At 41.8% G+C, this 20,665-nt stretch overlaps 1 protein-coding gene across 2 annotated transcripts in view; it reads left to right on the top strand.

The window, feature by feature from the left end:
- Positions 1–6,794: 6,794 nt before the first annotated feature.
- LRRC59 (leucine rich repeat containing 59) overlaps positions 6,795–20,665 on the top strand; it is a 77,146-nt gene continuing 63,275 nt past the window's right edge. The window contains exons 1-2 of one of the 2 annotated variants that reach the window (XM_078654462.1): positions 6,795–6,931; positions 17,197–17,305. In XM_078654462.1, the coding sequence (XP_078510588.1) occupies positions 17,201–17,305 (105 nt within the window). In that variant the 5' untranslated portion in view covers positions 6,795–6,931; positions 17,197–17,200. Of the gene's footprint in view, positions 7,143–17,196; positions 17,306–20,665 lie in introns of both variants that reach the window. The other variant, XM_078654463.1, reaches the window with a different exon arrangement.

Consider the following 20,665-nt stretch of genomic DNA (forward strand, 5'->3'; position numbering starts at 1 on the left):
TAAAGTGCCCAGAGTCATAAAACAGCCAACAGGTCAGAAAAAATATAGGAGGAAGGTAAAAAGTTCAGGGATGACCCTGCAAAAAGGGTCAAGTCCAACAGTAGCCTAGGTAGAATCGATATATTTACAAATTATAGAACAGTGAAGAAAGAGGACAAAAAATAATAAATTATCTATTCTCCAAGAAAGTAAGTGCGGAACGAGAAGGAAAGGAATTGACTAAGCCGAAAGTTATAGCACATGCCCTGGTCACATCTGTATTGGGAATAGAGCATCGCCTTATTATTTTAACCAGTGCCTATGATCGTTTTTTAATAACTCCTTTTAGATTTAACCTGTTTCATCATTTAGTGGCCTCAGCGCTTGGTTTTGTAGCACAAACCGAGGACAGAGGGCCCTGTGGCTGCGACAATAGGTCTCCACAGGATATTTTACATTTTTTTTTAGGCAAATATTTTACATATCTGAGGCATTTTTATCTTTAACCCTATTTAAAAGACATGGGTTTTAGACAGGCTCGAATTACACTTTTGCATATGCAACTTCTGCAGAACAAACACACTTTATTCATGGCTACGCACTTTCTAAGAGTAATGATAAGATCTCGGAAAACCAGATATGCCCAAGATGGAGAAGTGTTTTATGAATAGAAACATGTGGACATATATCATGATGTTATTTTTGAGTTGCTTTAAGATTAACTATGCTTTTAATAAATAAGAAATTGTTTTAATGTATGTATCTTTCATGGATTTGTGCTTTGCCAAATAAAGATTGTTTCTATAACAAGACACCCAGGCACACACTGATGTGCACACTGAGACATCCAGAGACTTACCAATGCAGACACTGATACACCCAGCCATACAGCAATGGAGACACCGACACCCATCCAAACACTAATACATCCAATAAGATACCCAGGCATACACTGCTGCATACACACCCAGAGATCTACCAATGCAGTCACTGACACACCCAGGCATACAGAAATGCAGACACTGACACAACTGGCAAAACATTAATACATCCAATGACACACCCTGGCATACACTGCCACACAGATGGACCTACCAGTCGAGACACTGACACACCCGGGCATACAGTAATGCAGACACTGACACAGCCAGCCTAACAATAATGCATACAATAACACACCCAGGCATACACTGATGCATAAACTAAGAAACTGAGGCACATACTGATGCATACACTAAAACACCCCAGCACTCACTAATGCATACACTAACACACCTAGGCATACACTTATGCACATACTGACACACTCACTCTCACAACGATACAGTCACTGACACATTAAAAACACAGAGTTAGCTCTTTGTTTGAGTAGATGGTGTCTCTAACAAGAACCATTTTTTTTCTAGAAGGGTCTATTAACAGTGTTTTAATGTTGGCCTTTTTAAACAAAAATTGAACAAGGGAGTAAAAAGGGTAAGGATGGAGAAATGCAAAGAAACAACTGGCTTCACTCTTCAACAAACATTATGTAGTTTTTGGATCCAAAATAAAAACTAACAGCTATGCTTCTTCATTGTATCCAAGAATGCACCCACCAAAGACATTTTTATAGTGACTAGCAGGTGGCCTTTCATGCAGTGAATAACCATGTCACTTAATTCCTCACAGGCAGCTGGTATTGTAAGGAGGCAGCTCAAGATGGTTCCCCCAATGCTGCTGTAGAGATTGGCTATACTGTTGCACCTGCTTTCTCTTGCATCATCTGGTTGTAGACCCTCTCATGAATTGTTTTTAGATGCTTCCACATAGAACTTGTCCCATGTGAATACTTCTTTGCAGTGACTCTGGATAACAGTGTGCCACAAATTGTGCACTTGACATAGTTTGCTGATACCTTCTTTTCCCCAGAAGGTATAGTAACGTGCTTCCACATATCACTTTCTTTTCTGCAAGGCGGTGTATCTTCTTCTTCATCCTCTAGAGGTTGTGAATCCTCATCTTGGACAGACAATGTAGCTTCAGCCATTGTCTAAAAGCACAACAATGCTGGTTCTCAATCCTTCATGACTTCACTGGACAAGTGAAGTTTTTTCGGATGAATTTGCGGCTCTGGTTCATAAATTTGCTAAACTGGTAAACTGATAATTTTTTTGATAAACTGATATAAGGTGGTTTATATATATGTGTAAATGTGTGCACCCTGATGTTATTAATGACAATGGAGGGTTGTACATATGCACAGTAATTTGTAAAATTTTCATTGACTCCGCGGATTCAGACTTGAGATCAGGTGATTGGGAGTAAAAAACATACAGTAGCAGCCCTTCTATATTTCCAGACTAGCAAAGGTACTGCGGTACCTCAAAATTATTTTAAATAAATAAATAACATTTGTTTAATTACATTTAAATATAATTTTTTTACTTTACATTAAGTACATACGTGATTTTTATATTTTAAAACATAAAAAGATTTGTTGTAAAAAAAGAATATCTACAGTATAAAAAAGTAATAAAAAAATTATAATACACTTAGTATTAAAAAATAAACACTACAAATTAACTAAAAAAGTAAACATTAGAGAGATATAATATTTTTTAAATTCAATTTGAAAAACCTTACAGATTCACTGAAAAAAACAAAGGTTACAGGGACGTTATAGTTAGGAAATGGAATTTTAAAAAACTTAGAAATTCACTGAAAAAAACAAAGGTTACAGGGCTGTTGTAGTTAGGCTCAGATTTCACTTGTACAAAACCAGGGAAATTCAGCATTTATAGTTAGTTGAGCTAACTATAATGTAAGCCCTTGCAATGCACTGCTTATGACCTCACATACTACATCACTCATGACATGGTCAGTGACATTACTGACGACATCTCAAATGACATCCCTGATAACATCACTTACAACATCATCCAGCGAGTGAAAGTGTTTTGTAAATGTTTCTGAGACTTAAAGACTATAAGACAGTATATTTCATAAATACAGTGTGCTAAAGTGTATTTTTGTTTTTTTACATATTTAAATATGCACAAAAAAGTGTACAGAGTAGCATGTTAATTACTTAAAATTAACTTGCTACTTTAAAAAAAAATGCACTTCACCGTACACTGGTATAACAATTTATGGAAATTTATAAACAAAAATGTTAATCTTACGAAATCTTTTTGTGATACCGTGATAGTACAGCGCTACTCCGTATTTTAAAAAATGTATATATATATAAAAAAGTATTAATAGTTTGCTCTACCTTTTACCACTTTACTAAAGTGGTAATAGTTAGGGGAAAAATACCAGGCCTAATATTAAGAGACATCGTTTCGCGTAGCGCAGAACATGGGTAAAGTGCAACTATAAACATCACAGCTGTCTTTAGCTTTTGTAAACCAAACGATTAGCCAATCAGCTCATGACTTGTGATCACTATGTACTGTGGCAGTACTGCAAAATACCCCCACACAGATATCACTAACTTTAAATTCCTTATAACATATAAAATAAATATACTACTTACCTGCACTGGCCAAAATAAGCATCTGTGCAGCATAATATGTAATCCTTCTAAATTTTAACAAAATCCAATTAACGGTTTTCGCACTACGCAAACTTTAAAAATGTATGTAAAATACACTGGCTTTAAGCAAGTTTTAAGACCCCCCTCTTTCTTTGCACTCCCTTGACCAAACTCTGGGAAAACTTTTACTCCTCCGATGATAAAACAGGTGCAACAGGTCTGCAAAATTTGGTGGACATTCGTGAAACGGGTGAAAAGTTATGAAGGTAGAAACTTTACAAAAATCACAATGTCGATAATATATACAAGTTTGCGAATGAAGTGGTAATAGGTTGGTAATAACAACTAACCCTAATACTTAATCATATGTAAGACCCTAACCAGAATGCTGTGAAACGCTGACCTTATAATAATGCAAAATTATGATAAACGGTACATGGCTGTTTTCTTTTGGTTAACACAGCCATCAATTATTCACATAACCAGTTCTCACTATCTAACGCCCTGCTTCCCTTTTAGTTCTGGTGAGCTGGTGACGCCTACCCATATCTGGAACAAAATCTCGGGCTTTATCGAGTCATCTCTGCCAGTGGCGCACAGGACCCTAAATGCCTCCCTAACCGCCTCACTCTCTTCTTTCATAATCTTGCCCCCCCTTATTCTTCCACAATATCTCATTGAAAACAACAGGACAAATGCCCTATTCTACCTGAAGGACCACAGCTCACTTTAAAAGTGCCCCTCTGACGTGTGACCCGTAACTGCCACTAAGAAAACCCAACTCCCACCCCTGACGTGGCTAATCATTTTCACCCTTGCGCTGGGACTACATCATTTTCCCGAAGCATCCCTGGGTGAACACACTCACGGGAGCCATCCTCGAGAACCCACGTTTACACTTGGCGGGCCCCCTTGCTGCTCTTCTGTAGTCTCTGCTAGACTGAGACATCTCTGACCAGAAGGGGGTTGGGAGCACACTGCCCCACATTTCAGCACAGTTCGCACCTTTGCACTATGGTAAATACAGTTCACAATTAGCACTTATTTCAATATTAACTGCAGTTGATCACCAGAGTTGGTGCAGATAGTGTTGTACATCTGTAGACACATGTGTTTCTGGATTTCATTTTTCATCAGTAGAGAACATTAAATGATTTCATCTGGGGTTGCTGGAAATGCTGCCAGAGTCTTCACAGGTCTCAGTACCACTCACGGACACACAGGTGCATCTCCAAAGCTTATCAGCTTGCTGGCTCAAGAGAGCCTTTTAAACGGAAGTGGGGTTGGGAGCAGCGTCGGATTGGTAAAGCGGGCATGCGGGCAATGCCCGAGGGGTCGGTGTCCGAGTCCCAGCTGTGGGCTGCTTTTTAGAGTAGTCTGGGGGCCGATTTGGGCGCTGTCTCTATTGTTCTAAGATCATAAACAAAATGGAATCCACTGGGTGGACGGCGGTTGTTACCACAATGGTGGGGAGCAACCAGTGTTGTTAAAATACCCCTCACACACCAACAGGCCCCTTGGTGTCATGCTTCATCATCGGGGTCTTCGCAAACCTCTACGGAATGCGGCGTGCTACGACTTCACGACTACGCAGGAGCACTTTATGAGTGAACTATGTGTTTGGTGTGTGTGAGTACAAAAATGTGAGTGGGGGATGAAAGTGAAGAATTAAAAAATACCTGGCACGTGAGTACTGAAATTTTTTTTTATTTAAGTCTCCGGCTGGTATTGTTAAAAGGAGTGCTAGAGTGGTTGTGGTTTACTGATTAGGGTAACCCAACCAAGTTAGTGCGTCGACATGTTTCGGAGTTTTGGAACTCCTTCTTCAGGACGGGAATATGCACTACTTATCCCCACCTTACTCACATGTGTGTAGATTTTAAAGTGTGCTCTACAAAAATAAGATATGGTGAATAATGTACCTATCTATGTTGAATGTAAGGTCCGTTGCGCCCAATTGGCGATTCAGGATACTTATTAAGAGAGGTCCAATGGCCTCATGAGCCACAGCGTGATGGGGGTCCGTTCTACCCGGTATGGCAACGGTTACACCCAGGACTGTCTGGCTTGCTCCCCCTTCACGCGGCTCCGACGAGTCCCTCTCCATCCCTCTTTTGTTAACAATCTATTGTTCTAAGAGCCAGCGGCCCAGTGGGTATCTGGGTGGCCTTTCTATAGGCAGATGGACGCTCGTTACCTCCTGTTTAGCAACAGGCAGAGGTATCACTCCCTTAAGTCTCGCTGGCAGGCCCATTAACCTGTGCATACTGAGTGGGGGCAGGGGCCTGAACAGAAGTGGCCTCACTTGTTTCCAGGTGTATTTCAGCAGTGTAAACTAACGTGTAAATTTTTTTTTACCCCCATTCTCCCAAATCCCCCCCAACACCCCCCCTGCCGCTTTTCTTTTTTTTTTATAGTATTACAAGATTATAAAATGACGCCGAAGCATTCATTTGATGAAAAGCATTATTCAAATGTGGGCCGATTTTTTTGCGTGCCCGGGCCGATTTTCAATGCCAATCCAACCCTGGTTGGGAGCACACTGCCTCACATTCCAGCACAGTTCACCCCATTGCATTACGGTAAATGCAATACACAATTAGCGCTTACTTCAATATTAACTGTCGTTTTTGACCAAAGTTGGTACAAATAGTACTGTACATCTCTAAACACGTGTTTCTGGATTTCATCAGTAGAGAACAAAAAACGATTACACCTGGGGTTGCTGGAAATGTTGCTAAAGTCTTCACAGGTCTCAGTACCACTCACAGGGAAACAGGTCTCTGACCAGACTCCTGCTGACAGCCAGTCTGAAGACCATGGGTGAAAAAGACTCTTTCTGTGTGACGGTAGGTAAGTAACTCACCACACCTGTAAAAAAATCTTTTGCAAAGCCTATAGGAATTTAAATATCCTCAGAATGGTAAAATGTTTTCATTTTTGGGTTACCAAACAATCAGAAATTCACACAAGCATGAGCCTGACATTTCACCGGAACGGTGATACAAAGGTTCGAGTGGTAGGAAATTGGCTTTAGTTTAGATTTTATAAAATCCTCTTCAACAATGTAAGTAAAAACATTGTCTCGTTTTTTTGTTTTTTTGCCTAAATGTTTCTCTTTCTGTTTCTGCACAACAGTTACCTTGCTTATTATTTTGAAAGGTGCGGGACTTAGTTTCAGTTGTCAATTAGATATTTTTCCATACGAACCCCTAGATGGCAGCCTGGCTTTACTGATGCCGCTGTATCCTCCCTTTTGTTTCATTTTTGCTCACAGCCTGCAGGTGCCGCTCTAGTTTCCAAACATTCGCGGTGTCACTCTAGTCCTGCGCTCCTCTCGATGCTCCTCTGCCCCTCTCTCGCACTGTATCGCTGACGCTGGAGAAGGAAAGCGTGACGTGGATCAGGAACCGGCTGCGAGCGCAGACAAGAGAGGTGAGGAGGAGATAGCTGGGTGGAACAGAAGTGGAGAGGCATCCCCAAGAGTGGGGCTCCCCCGAAACGACGGTGGGGGTGTACGCACTGAGAAGAAGATAGGGTGTCAGTCTTTGAAAGGGAGTCTACATATGCTCACACATAAGGAGACACAGTGACCCACCCTGTGAAGTGGTTTAGTAGCTACACCCTGAAAAGAGGAAGGCACTGGGTAAGATGGTGAGGTCCTTCTTGGGGAATCCTATTAATAAACCGCGAGACATAGTTATTTTCTGGATCTAAAAGCAATAAATAGTGAGCAGGGTTTGTGGAAGATTGTTTTCATATAGGCTAATCGAACATCTGTGCTTGTGTATTACTATGCACGTTTTTTTTACTATATATATATATATATATATATATATATATATACTGTAATACTACTCACCAAACTCCAGGCAGTTTTTTCTAACCCGATAATGTATATTGCTCAGAAGTAACTGTAAGGTGATGGATGCATAGTGCTTTAAGCACTTCTAGATTGGAAACCTGCTGCAATCCTTAAACGTCACAGAACAATTCAAAGCATTACCTACTCACAACGAGATGTGCAGACCCTACAAACTTTAGAAAGACCCATTATGCACCCCAGATTTACTCTTTGCCTCAACCTTTCTTCCCTGTGCCTTTGATCCAGTACAGTGTCAAGCTGCCTTTTGGCTATGCACGTGCTATTTCAATACCACATAAATACATGCTATGAATGTATAGGCTCGTTTAAGCCTACTAGGTCTACCTATGCTGAACAAACTTTTGTCATTGCAGCCTCGTTCGTATCCAGAGGACGAAGTGGGCGGGATCTGAGGGGCACAACGTACCCATACTTTCTTTAATTTAACATAAACAGTTCCCCGAATTTATGTTAAAAGCCAACCGTCCCAGGACGATTAATTCAGTCTTTTGAAATGCTTCAGCTGAAGGGAACTGTTAGAGAGAGTCTCTTGTCTTTGGTGCAGAGGGAGGTTCAGACAACTGAACAAGAAACGAGCCTTCTTGCCAAGGTGTCTACTGCTTGAAAGAAATGTAAATGTGTGCACTTAGTTAATGTGTAAATGCAAATGCTGCTTGGAAGCCGATATTCTCTTGAATTGATGGAGGCACTTGAGGATTATTCTTTTTGAGAGGTATTATAAGGTGACCTGATGAGCTGTGGAGAGCTTGCTTTTAACTGACAGCTATAAAACAATGTTTACACTAGGTGCAATCTGCATATTAGTCAGATCTATATTTGTAAGCACTTTTTTTTGATCTGAAACCTAAATCTTTTTGTGCTCAGAGTGGCAGCCTATCTTATATTGTGTGTATTGTAAGTTTAAAATAATGACATACATATTCACAGTGGTTTCTGTCACAGGCTGAGACCTAATTTCACCAAATACAGAGAAGTCACTATTCCTCACTGCACCTACTAGCATTCAATTCTGTGCCTCTCTGGTTACACACACATATATCTGCAGTGATTGCAACCAATAGGAACTTTACAGCGTAATATATTACATCTCTCACGGATTAGTTTAACGTGCTTTTATTTTTCAATTAAGGTGTGTGTTATTTTGTATGTAGTTACTTGAAGGTGAAAGACCATCAAATAGTTACAGAATATTTTGTTCTTTTTAACAATATCTTGGATCCCGCACCGCAGTCACTGATCCCTCCCCCATTGGACTCAGGTTCACAGTTCCCATACTTTTTTTAGTTCGATTTGACCGCTCTTAGTGTTACCATGGTTTGTCTGGTGATCTTTCTTTGGTGTGCCGGTAGAGTGCTTCCACTAAGAAACATGATGTTAATGCAGTATTCTGTGTATTTGTAGCTTGTTTTAACCCCAATTTTTTAATTCCACTATGCAGCAAATCAAAAGTTGGCTCTTTTGGGATTTCCGATAGTTATAAATAATTGAACATCTGTGTTAGTTTTTCATCATTCTTCACGGATAGTAATGCCAGCACGCATATCAGAGGCATACATTTTGAGTCCTATCAATTTGGCACAAATACATAATATGTACTAGATTAAGCAGGGATTGAAATATAATAAAAATGTTGCTAGGCCTGCAGGTCCAGTAACTTGAAAAATCTACTCAACCTAACTGTAATCTACTTGACCCATAAACTGGTCTCATTATGTCATCCTAGGCAAATATTTTATTTTGCAAAGCCACATTTTTCTTCATTATCACATATTGGTTCTGAATTTTGGTTGTACAAAGAAACCTATTTGTTTTGAGTTAATAGACTAAACGTTTGCTCCATGCATAATAAGAATCTAGCCCACATATAGGGTACACTCCATCGCCGCAGGAATGGAACCGCCCGAGTCGGCAGTTACACCCCCCTAATTACAGTGTGACCGCTGTGTAGGCGGTTGGAAAAATGCCCTTTACTATTGCGGCTTGCGCTGTGGCCTGTAAAAGGACCGCAGCACAAGCGGAAATGGAAAATGGTATTTTGCAAACATCTATGCACCGTGTGCCAGGCACCATGCAGTGCCAGGCACACGGAGCATGGATGTTTGGGGAGGCACCACATGTACCCCCCTGGGCCCATAGTAGAGGCTTACATGGTACGGAGGCCTCAAAAGTCCCTTTCTGGCTGCTTTTTCATGGCAGTCTGACCACCATGAAAAGGCAGTTGGAAAGGGTCATCGTAATCCCTATGGTGGTGCCTCAGCAGGCCCCGCCCCTATTGTAGGGATCTCTGTCGGACTGACGCTCCTACAGGCTCCAGCAGCCTGTCGGAGGCAACGGTCAGACCCTCCGCCCGCTGCGCTCCGACCGACCGCATCATTATGCGACAGTCAGACTGCAGCCTGAGATGTCGTACAGACCGCCACAGACAGCGCCCAACATCATAATCGTGCCCTTAGTTATAGCATTTCCATGAGGGTAGGGGCAGGAATGTTTCTCACTTCATCTTTAAAAACTCCCTTATAATAAATATATTCCTAAAGCATGAGGTAGTAATGCACTATAATTTTACAGAAAGCACACTTGTCCATTGAATTGCCCAACAACGTTCCCACTAACATGCAGTTTTACTTATAAAAGTATATAGTGTTGAAACAATCTGTGAAAATTGGTTTTCAGCAAACATATTTATCATTTGCACATCACCAAGTAAAGAGTTCTGATTTCCTTTCAGCCTGTTTAGATATTTTACTCATCACACAGAATTATAAAATAAGGGCTTTCATAACTACTGATATTTATTCTGAAATGTGTGCACAGTTCACTTTTAACTATTTAAATGTCTGTTAAATAAAACATGACATCCTACAGCCTTTCATTTCACACTTTATGTACAGCATGTTTGTCAGGCAGTTCACTTTAAAAAATATTTGAAGTTTGCAGAAAGAGAAAGAAAAGTAATTGTAGATGTAAACTGACGTTTGACCTCTGTCTCTGTACACAGAATAAATGTGACCAGATAAAAACATGATTTAAATGCATCTTTTATGCTCCTTCACTGTGAGTTAACAGAACACCTGTTGTCTGTCAGCTTGCCAAAGGGGCGAGTGAGCCCTAAATATAGATTGCCCAAAAATTCGACATGCCATAGGAAGTAGACAAGTAGATTTGTTGCAGCCTGTTAAAGATTTGTCAGCCTTTTGCTCATGAATCAAAGGGGCATGGGGAGACATCCCTGTTTTAGGCTGATCCATGTCCTCACCTCCCTCGACAGATGGGTTCCATTTTCGAACTTGTTCTTAACCCAGGTGTTTGCATAGAGCAGCCTAATTGCCCTCAAGAGGTTGTTCGGGATCCCCCAATGTTTGAGCTTTTCCCACAGCTTTTCGCACTAGATGCGATCAAATGTTGCTTTGAAGTCGATGAAGCACAAATACAGTGATGTGTGGGTGTCATTAGCTCTTTTAAAAATTAGAGCTAAGACATCAGATTTGAGAGCGTCCCTTCTGGATTCGGGGCTGCCTGCCCGTTTCTTCCACCCATGCCGGAAGATCTTGAAGCAGCAGCAGTGACGAGAAATATTTGAGGTTTTCGTCCGACCATGCTACTAGATGGTAGTTACTTGGAGACTAGGCCGATTCTCCTTTAAAGAGTGGGTGGATAATTGAGCCTCTCCAACTGCCTGGATGGTCTTGAACATCTTTGCCAGGAAGCTTGCCCATACAGAAGTATTTTGTTTGAAGAGAGCTTGAGGGATTCCATTTGGTCTGGTATCACGTGAGGTCATGAGTTCTCAATGATCTTGGTTATCGCTGAGACCGAGTACTTCAGTGGATCAGAGACAGTGCTCGTCACCTGGGGGTGTTCCAAGGGTGGCTCTAGGAAGGCTAGGCCTGTCGAGCATCCTGCAAGGTGCGACTTCAGGTACTCTATCCATGCGTCCTTGCTGATCTTAGCGTTGTTTGCTTCCCTTGTGCATTTGTCGATTTCGTAAACTTGTTTCCAAAACTTTCTCGAGTTTTTTTGCTTTGATGCATTTAGGAGCTTAGTCCATAAGGTTTCTTGTCTGTTTCTCCGTAAGGCCCACACTTCTCTTTTTAAGGCCTTTTTTGTCCCTATGTAATGATTGCAGCAGGTCTATATTTTGGGGAAAACGTCGTAGTTGCCTGAGGGTTCTGCCAATTTTGGATCTTAGTTAACGGTACAAGTTGAGGACACTAGCCTTAATAGTGTATTTAGTTATCTGCTGATATTTTGTTTGGCATAGCACACATGACAATCATGCATGCGGTCTGAGACCTAGGGTATTCGCCATGACTCTGAGACCAAGCACCTAGCTCTGTGGTCTGGAAGGGTGTACTTAGCAAGCTGTCTAGTTGACATCAGACTTCTGTCCATGTTAAGGGCGTATACATTGTGGGGGTGCCTCCATTACATTTTTCTGAATGATAGTCCTGACCAGACCTTTCTTTCCAGTCAGAGATATGTGTAGTGCCTACAGGGTCCACACCTGTAAAGTGTTCAGTTGAACACAATTTCCAGAACCTGAACTGACATCCCTAAGTTAAAGATGTACGTGTGTGATTGTTGTCTGGTAGCAAGACTCCATATTGTTTGTGATTGTGAGGTTGCAGAGATCAGTAGGATCCATTTTGGATATTCCTGATAAAAATATAGAAAGATGGAAGCCATAATAGGTCAGGCCTCTGGACATACTTGGTAATTCTCAGAGTAGGATTATGATTTGTATTCGTTATTTGAACCTCTGCTACTCTGTTACCTGCTTCAGTGTATATAGGCACTTGGTTCTGTGCCCCCTGTGTTTGCTCAGTTTTAGCTGATGCCAACAAATCAAATACACAAAATAATACTAGTCCATACTTTTTGTAATAGAATGCTGCAGAATGGTACTTAAGTCCTCAATTAGATGCTTTGTGGAAAAGATCATCTGCTTTGACCAAAGGAGTACTTGTTAGGCAAATTTGCCTGACTGACATAATAGCTCAGATGTCTTATTTATTAGGATTGAAAGCAGAACTGAGTGGTTGCTTGTGTCATTATGCAGATCTTTAGTGATTTTGCCTTTGCATACATAGCATAAGATAGGAAAATATGATTGTGTGGAAAAACAGAGGTTCCTCTTGACCAATCAAAATTGGAACACACTGTCCTATCTGGCAAAGATAGGCACATTTAAATATAGCCATGATTTAAAGGAATTAATATTTCAGATACAGGAGAATGTACCAGAGCTAACCAGAGCTGTAAATTGGAGACAATATTTAGTGCAAGATAGTAACTACTGCTTTAAATCCTGATGCACTGTAACCAAAAGGTGGGAATGAGTTTCAAGATTTCATTGGTTTCAGCTAAGTGCTTTACTTACTTTAAGAAAGAACTTCAAAAGAAACTGAAAAGGCTATTGAGTGAATATAGTTAGGATGTGATTTAGACTGATGTATACAGAACAAAGCTGAAATACCATTATTGTGAGACACCAACAACGACTGATAAGCGGATACGAATGTCAGCACATTGATCACTTGACTGTTGGTTGGTCAGAACAAGGATACATAGCGTTAGAGGTCTGAAGCAAAATTACAGTGTGTAGTGAAGCTGTTTCTTAATGTGTATTGTTTCTGAAGTTGCAACGAGGATGTAAACACATGTAAATGTAAACCAATTTATTTGTACGAAATGTGGAATTGATTTACTCCCGAAGAAGTGTTTATCTAGAAATGCAGAGTGATAAAACAGATTTCACTGTATAAAGTAATCTTCTTAAAATACAATCATTTTGAGCTCCTGAAATTGATGCAGTGAATTTATTAATGTCTTGAAACAATTGAATTGATAAATGTGAGAGAATTAAAACATAGGTTACTGAAATTATACATTTTAAAATATTGTGCCCATTGCACTAAAGGTGCGTCTTCTGGGGTGCCAACACAATAGGATGGACTGGTGGACCTGCATGTTGCCATCTACTGCAGCAAGATGGAAGTAGGACACCAGCCGATGTCCGACTAACCCAATAGACACACAAACATAACAAACACAAATAATAGGCAAGAAAAAGGTCATCCAATTATCATGAATTGTAAACAGATGATCCAGCGTATACACATATGCATGAGCAATTATTTATCAAATATGCAGTTAGTGTATTTATGGTCGACGACGTTTCGAACCATGCAGATTATTGGTTCATCCTCAGGACAGACAAATGTTGCCTAAAGTAGTGACAATCCAATTCAAGTCACACGATGGAGCTAACGATGTATGTAGCTCCGAAAAAATTCCAAATTGGAAGAAGGAATATTTAGCCTTCACGATTCCAGTCAGAGGGTTACATGACCAGAAAAGCTTGCCGCGTGACAAGCGCGCCAGTTGCAACCAAAGAATCAAATGGGTCGGTGCCCAGGGAATGCAATCAGACTTTAGGTTGCGTAGGTCCACAATGGGGGTCCTTACACGGAGGGAAGATTCCTGCAGCACTAGCTCGCGCGGCGTCGGAGTGAAATCGACATACGCCTCCCTTTGGGTTCTATCTGTTTGAGATTGCTGCCTGTTTGGCATAAAAGTGTCTCCCCTTTTAAGCACCAAGCAGGGCACAGGCTTTGCCTGCAGGGCCGGACTGGGAGCCAAAACCAGCCCTGGCAAAGTGTTCGGCTGGCCCCCAGGGGGGTGCGGCCGAGCTGTTTGCCATGGCCGGTTTCGGGTGGTGTTGTTACATGGCCGAGATTGCAGCCATGCTGCAAAAACAACCCTGTAACAAAACGGCCCCCCGGGGACCCAAAGCCGGCCCCCACCCTGGTGGCCCACCGGGGAAATGCCCGGTGCCAGTTACGGCCAGTCCGGCACTGTTTGCCTATCCCAGGCCTCAAGAAATCGCCACATGCGGGGCAAGTTATTTTTAGGGACTACTGGCCCAGTCTGGGGAGAAACTTCAGCTGACAAAGAACAGGTGTTAAGGAAGTGAAGAACAATAAAGTTGCATATAAATGATGTTACATTTGCTGTGTGGTCAAAGACAGAGGTCAGATGTCAGCTTATGTATTCTTACAGATTGTTCCTTATTTTATCCTAGAGATCACCATTGCAAAATCCTCTAACTTTGCAGCCAGAGAAAGAAAAGTAGTGAACTGTCTGACAGTCATGCTGAGTGTAATGCAAGGCCGTAGGATGTAGTTTTTTTCTAAACAAAAACAAACAAACAAATTAAATACCTTGTTAATGCACTGTACAAATATTTTAAAATATATTATAGTAGTGAGGAAAGTATTTCTTTAATGATGGGTGATAGAAACAAATATTTTAATTGGATGAAAACAAATCAGAACACTTTACTTGGTGATGTGCAAAATAATAAATATTTGCTGATACCCAGTTTCCCCATGATCTTCTGTACGCCCTATGATTATCAGTAAAACTGTATGTCACTGTGAAAGTTTGCGGCTATTTAAAAGGAAATTTGCTGTCTTTAAATTACACTGCATCATGCTTTAGTAATATATCTATTAAAAGTGAGAGTTTTAAAATAAGAACTCAAAAATATTCCTGCCCTTACCCTGATAACAATGCTATTGATGAACCAAGAGGCAAGTGAGGGAGGGGCCTTGTGTATCTTTTAATGTGGCTAGATTTTTGTTATACATGGTGCAAAAGTTTAGTCTATTAATTTAAACATGAGTTTTTGTACATCAGACATGCTGAACTCACATATTTGAAGGTGCCGTTATATATTTTAATAAATAAAAAGGCGATTCTGTGAAATAAAATATTTGTCTAGGATCACACAATTTGGACTGTTTATTGGTCAAGCGCATTACAGTTAGGTCGAGTGGTTTATTCAAGTCACTAGACCTGCAAGTCTATTAACATTTGTATGATTTTTCAAGGCCTGTGTTGTGAGTCATGCCCATTTCCTCCTGCTCGTGATACTGAAACTGCAGAGCCCTATTCTATTAAAGAAACAGAGTGCTAACCTCTCTCCGATGATGCATTGGCCATTTGCCAAATTGTGACTAGTTTACAGTCACGCTCCTTAGCAGTGCTAGAGGGCATACACAGCAGCAGCGGCCAGTGTTTACTTTTTTTAAACACGGCCTAAGTCTGTTAGCGCATGAGCAAGTCTGTGCTGTATGGTTATTCTGACATCATGGCACCCTCAGTATGTAATTCTGTTGCCCCAGGTAATAACTATCTTTTCTCGATCACAGTCGCAAAGTATTCCGTACCACGGAGCATATTTATGCCAAAGGTGAAGACGGTCCATGTCTCTCAGTTGGTTGATCAAGTTGAGGCTGGCTCTAGGGGGGGGAAATAATTATGAAACATTTTATATTTTCCTATTTTACAAAACGGTCCACTCTATTTCCAACATGATGTCTGTTTCGGCAGCTTGATAAACAATGCCCTCTGCACCTAGTATTGCAATCTTTTATTCCTAACATGAATGGCGACCCCCTGCATTCTCGTATGAAACAATAAATAAAAATCAGATTTTAGCACAGAGGCTTTATAGCGTGAAAGGTCTGTGTTTCGGTATTGCTGCGTTCGTACTACCCATTCTTTATTTCATGGAAGCTTGTACTTCAGGGTTTAAGTGGGATGAAAAAACTGGGGGTCTTTCAAAGAGGCGTGGCCAATGTAATTAAGGGCGTGGCTTACAACACCTTCGCTAAGAATCTGTACTTAGCATAGTGTGCTACCCGACTTGTATTTTACAGTTTCTGTCATTGCATCCAGATATATGATAAAAACAAGTAACATCATACCTCAGGACTATTGGCTTTGTCAATGGTTGTTAGTTGCATAAGATAAATAAGCAGCAACTTTGGCTTGTAAATAATATTGAAAAAGCTTCCACTTTAAGCCCTGGTGACACTACGGCTATGTAACTGGTTCTGAGTTTCAAAAAGAGAAGGGAAATCAATCCAGAGAGAAAATGACTCTCTTTAAAGATTTTCCTTCTCCTACAACGCTCCCCTGGCATGACGTCATGCCGTAACTTCTCCACTAGTGAGAAGTGAGCATGTTAGCAGAGTACATCGATGTGCCTGCTGTCACGGCAGTCAGGAAAAAAAAAGGACCGCCTGTGACCGGGCACAAAACCGAGCCCGATAGAGACCCGTTTCGAGGCTCCCTTAAAAAAAACTGCTGGTGCTCAGCACCGGTGAGACCCGGCCCACTTAAAGCCCTGCTTGTACTACGGGTGCCTGTGCTGTACATGTTTTGTATGAGAAAGCGACAGGTTCTTCCTAGGCTCTACCTGCTCTCTGTGTGTAAGAGGGCAGCAATGCTGTTGCCCATGTGGTGCACTAAACATCTTTTCACTATAGAAAAATCATCAATGCATTTTATGACTGCTGTGGGTGTGAAGAATCATTGGGATTTGTTTCTGTTACAAGGGAGAGATGCTAGAATCTTTTTTTGTACTGTTACTGTCTGAGGTGTGCCGTGGTATTTCAACTTGTAGCATTTACTTATTGGTTAACTATAGGCTATGGAGGGTGAACCTTAATGGTGGTAAAGCTTATTAGGAAAAAAACACTTAAAAGGCAAAGAACAACAAACGTGAACTAGGACGAGAACCAGCGGCAAGGGGGACAACCGACAGTGGGTGGATGGGTAAATGTCCTCTCAAAACCCCATGTGGAAGTTAAGGCTTCTCTTTGTGTCTCTTACTTCTAACACAAAATTCAGTGTCATGAAAACTATCGCTGTATGGTTACTGGTTGGCCAGTGCCTCGTAACTCTTCTATCTCAATGCTCAGTTTTCAAACTCATTGACTTCTTTTGTTCCTTTTCTTTACAGAAGCATGGCAAAAGCAGCAGGAAAAAGCATCAACCTGAGGGATAAACTGGATGGCAATGAGCTGGACCTTAGCCTGAGTGACCTGATTGAAGTTCCAGTCAAGGAGCTGGTTAGTAGCAGTGGCTTGCCTTCCTATATTGCTTTGACTCGCTGCCTCTGCATTCCCACTGCAGGCCCTCCTAATATTTTGTCTACTATTCGCCTTTGAGTGGATGCCTAGGTGTTTTTATGTGCAGCCAAGTTGAGGGGGCTGGGTGAGGGTCGGGACTTTTTAACCTGCTGCCTCAGCTCATGTCCTCATTCTGAACTATATACCCCAACCTACCTCCTACTCAATCTAAAGCCACCAATCTCCTATCTCCCACACCTGTAGCACAGTCTTCTAGCTTTTAACCCCAAAACATCCCTCGCCTATATCCTTATGCAGCACCTCACCATTCCAATTCACCTGCATCACGCACAAGGCCTTACACTCTAACTCCCCGGCGTATCTAGCACAGAGCTTGTGATATCCGGAGGAAGCAGAAACTCAAGATCGGCAAATGCCTTCCTACTCCGGCCTGCACGCTTTAAGAAAAAAACAACCTACAATCGGGCTTTCACCGGGACTGCTCCAAGAATATGGAACTCCTTCCCTCCTGACATCAGAAGAATCCACTCCCTGACACGCTTCAAAAAAGAGGCTAAGTCCTTCCTCATGGGTAAATTCCTTGGCTAAACCCGCTCCACAGCCACCGTCTCCTAATGTAAAGCACCCCTCCAATATCCTGCCTATTGTATGACCCTCTTATCTGTAAAATGTTCCTATGTACAGTTTTCACCCTTCCCTCTAGTACCCAGCACCCCCTCCCTCCATTGCACAGTTCCCTTTGATACCCTGCCTACCATATGACCCTTGATTCTGTATAGCTCTCCGATGTATTGGTCTCATGTGATAACCGTCTTTTCTGTATTACTCTATGAACCTGTAAAGCGCTCGGATACCCTCATGGGTCAAGTTCGCGCTCTATAAAACCTCAAAATAAATAAATAAATAAATAACCATCATCTTAAACCATCCACTGTGTAACCCCTGTACCAAACCATCCATTGGATAACTACATACAAAGTCCATCCATTGTCTTTGCATGATGTCAAGACCCATCCACTGTCTAGCCAATTCACAGAATAAAACCAAGCCTTACTACTAACCCAAAACTCCAAGTACCCACCCCTCGCGCCAAACCTTTTGCTGCTTAGATTGGATTCAAAACGATCTACTGCCTAACCACCACCCTAAACAATCTGCTGTTGAGTGACCACTACAAAAAATCCAATATAAGTTACCACCAAATAATCCACTTGCATTGCCACCACTCACAAAGTGTCCACAGCCTGTCCACCATTCCAAACTATCCTTTTCATAAACACCAGGCCAAAACATGAAATGCTGGTCTTGATCCCAACAACCATGCACTAAGTAGTCGCCTTACTATGCATACACAGCGTTGCCACTATCCAGACCACCAACTGTCTAGCCCTCAACCTAAACCTTCATTGCCACCCACTGCCACCACCACCGCTCCAAACCTTCCATTGCTTATCCCTCACCCCAAACTACCCACTGCATAGCCCTTACTGCTAACCTCCCACTGCATATCTCTCATTTCAATTTTAACCACCACTCCAAACCATTCACTGTCAAACAACCACGTCAAACCTTGCACTTGCCTCGCCACTGTTCACAAGCACCCATTGCCTACCCACAGCCCTAATCTATATAATTGGGTCAGGTAAGAGAAGACACGGGAATATGAGAATGAAGGCAAGACTAGAGGCGTTATAACACCAATCATACATATAGCTTCAATTACATTAAATTTGGGCTAAAAGGTTGGTTTTTCATGCTTTTTTTCTTTTTCTTTAAAATTCAAGTTCTATTGGAAATAAGTTGGTGATAAAAGGATACAAAACTCCATTTGTATAGTCCATTGTAAATAGCAGTTTACAAATTGTATGGTCAGACTGCACTGTTCCATCTCTCTGGTCTGACCTCAAGTTGATTGGTCATCTCAGATAAGGTCTTAGGCAAAGTATTACGTGATTCTGCTACTCAAACACTCAAAGTCCTAGAGATGCCCTAATTCTTTTTTTCTTCTAAAGAGTTCACAATTTTTTTTTTAAATCTTGATAATAAAGGTGCTCATAACTGCAATAAGGCCACCAACCCAAAGCATCTACTCCACGACCACCACCCCTGACCTCCACGACCACCACCCCTGACCTCCACGACCACCACCACTGACCATCCTCTGCCTGATCTGCCCTACCACTCTTCATCCATTGTGTGTCCACAATCCCAAACCATTCAGTATCTGTTTCTCAATTGGATGCCTAACCACTTCCTCAAGCATTTCCCGGCCCAGTCACCTGCTGAACGATACACTGTCCAGCAAAATCTCACATCATCCGATGTCTAGCCTGGTCTGCCCCATACAATTCAAAACCACCCATTACCTAAAAGCCATCCCATCCCATCGTCTTCATAACCACCACTATTCTCCTAACCTATTCTGTTCCTCATGACTCAACCCTATTAACTGCATAGCTGCCAATTGCCCCCTGCTTAGCTACTATCCCAAGCTTTTCCCTGCCACGCCACCATCTTCACTGAGTAGCCACTACCCTGAAAGATCCACTGTGTGAGCTTCCTCTCTAAATGATCTATCCGGCTACCTTCCTAAACATCTTACTGTCTATCCACCTTTCCCTAACCATCTACTACCCCAACCCATCCGCTTCCAGTCCTGCACCTCCTGATCCAGCATATTTCATAGCCGACACCCCCTCAAATTCTCCACTTTTTAGACTCTCCTGCCAATACTGCTGCCTAGCTACCACCATTGCATCCGCTGTCCAATCAACATCTACACATCCACTGTTTGTCCACCAACAGTATGTCTTCTGCCTAGCTACCAACTCTCATCTGAGCCCTCATCCCACAATGTACACTGACTTGCCTCCATATTGCACAGTTTACTTCTAGGTGCTGTCCAAAATCATGTTCTGCCTAGCTACCACTCCAGATCATTTATTGACTTATCTACCACCTCGGACTATTCCCTACTTAGCCACCACCAAGACCATCCAGTGCTTGTCTGCAGTCCCGAGCCATTGGTTGACCAGCCACCACCACCTACACACCCACTGCTAAAGCTGATAACGGCACATTAACTTCCTAACCACGATATCAGTCCATATACATACAAGCTTGCAGCTACACATCTCACATTGTTCACTTTCTAGACACAATCCTGCTATCCGCTCACTGTTCATAATTCAAAACAGTTCACCGGCCAAGCCACCACACCCAAATATACTCTTACCAACTCACCATCCCAAACCATTCACTGCCTAGTCACCACCTCAAACCACCCACTGCCTAGCCACTACCCCCAAACCATCCAGTGGTTTTGCCACTCCTTCATAC

Source organism: Lissotriton helveticus, chromosome 7 (genome assembly GCF_964261635.1).
Source record: "Lissotriton helveticus chromosome 7, aLisHel1.1, whole genome shotgun sequence".
Taxonomy (NCBI): Eukaryota; Metazoa; Chordata; class Amphibia; order Caudata; family Salamandridae; genus Lissotriton; species Lissotriton helveticus.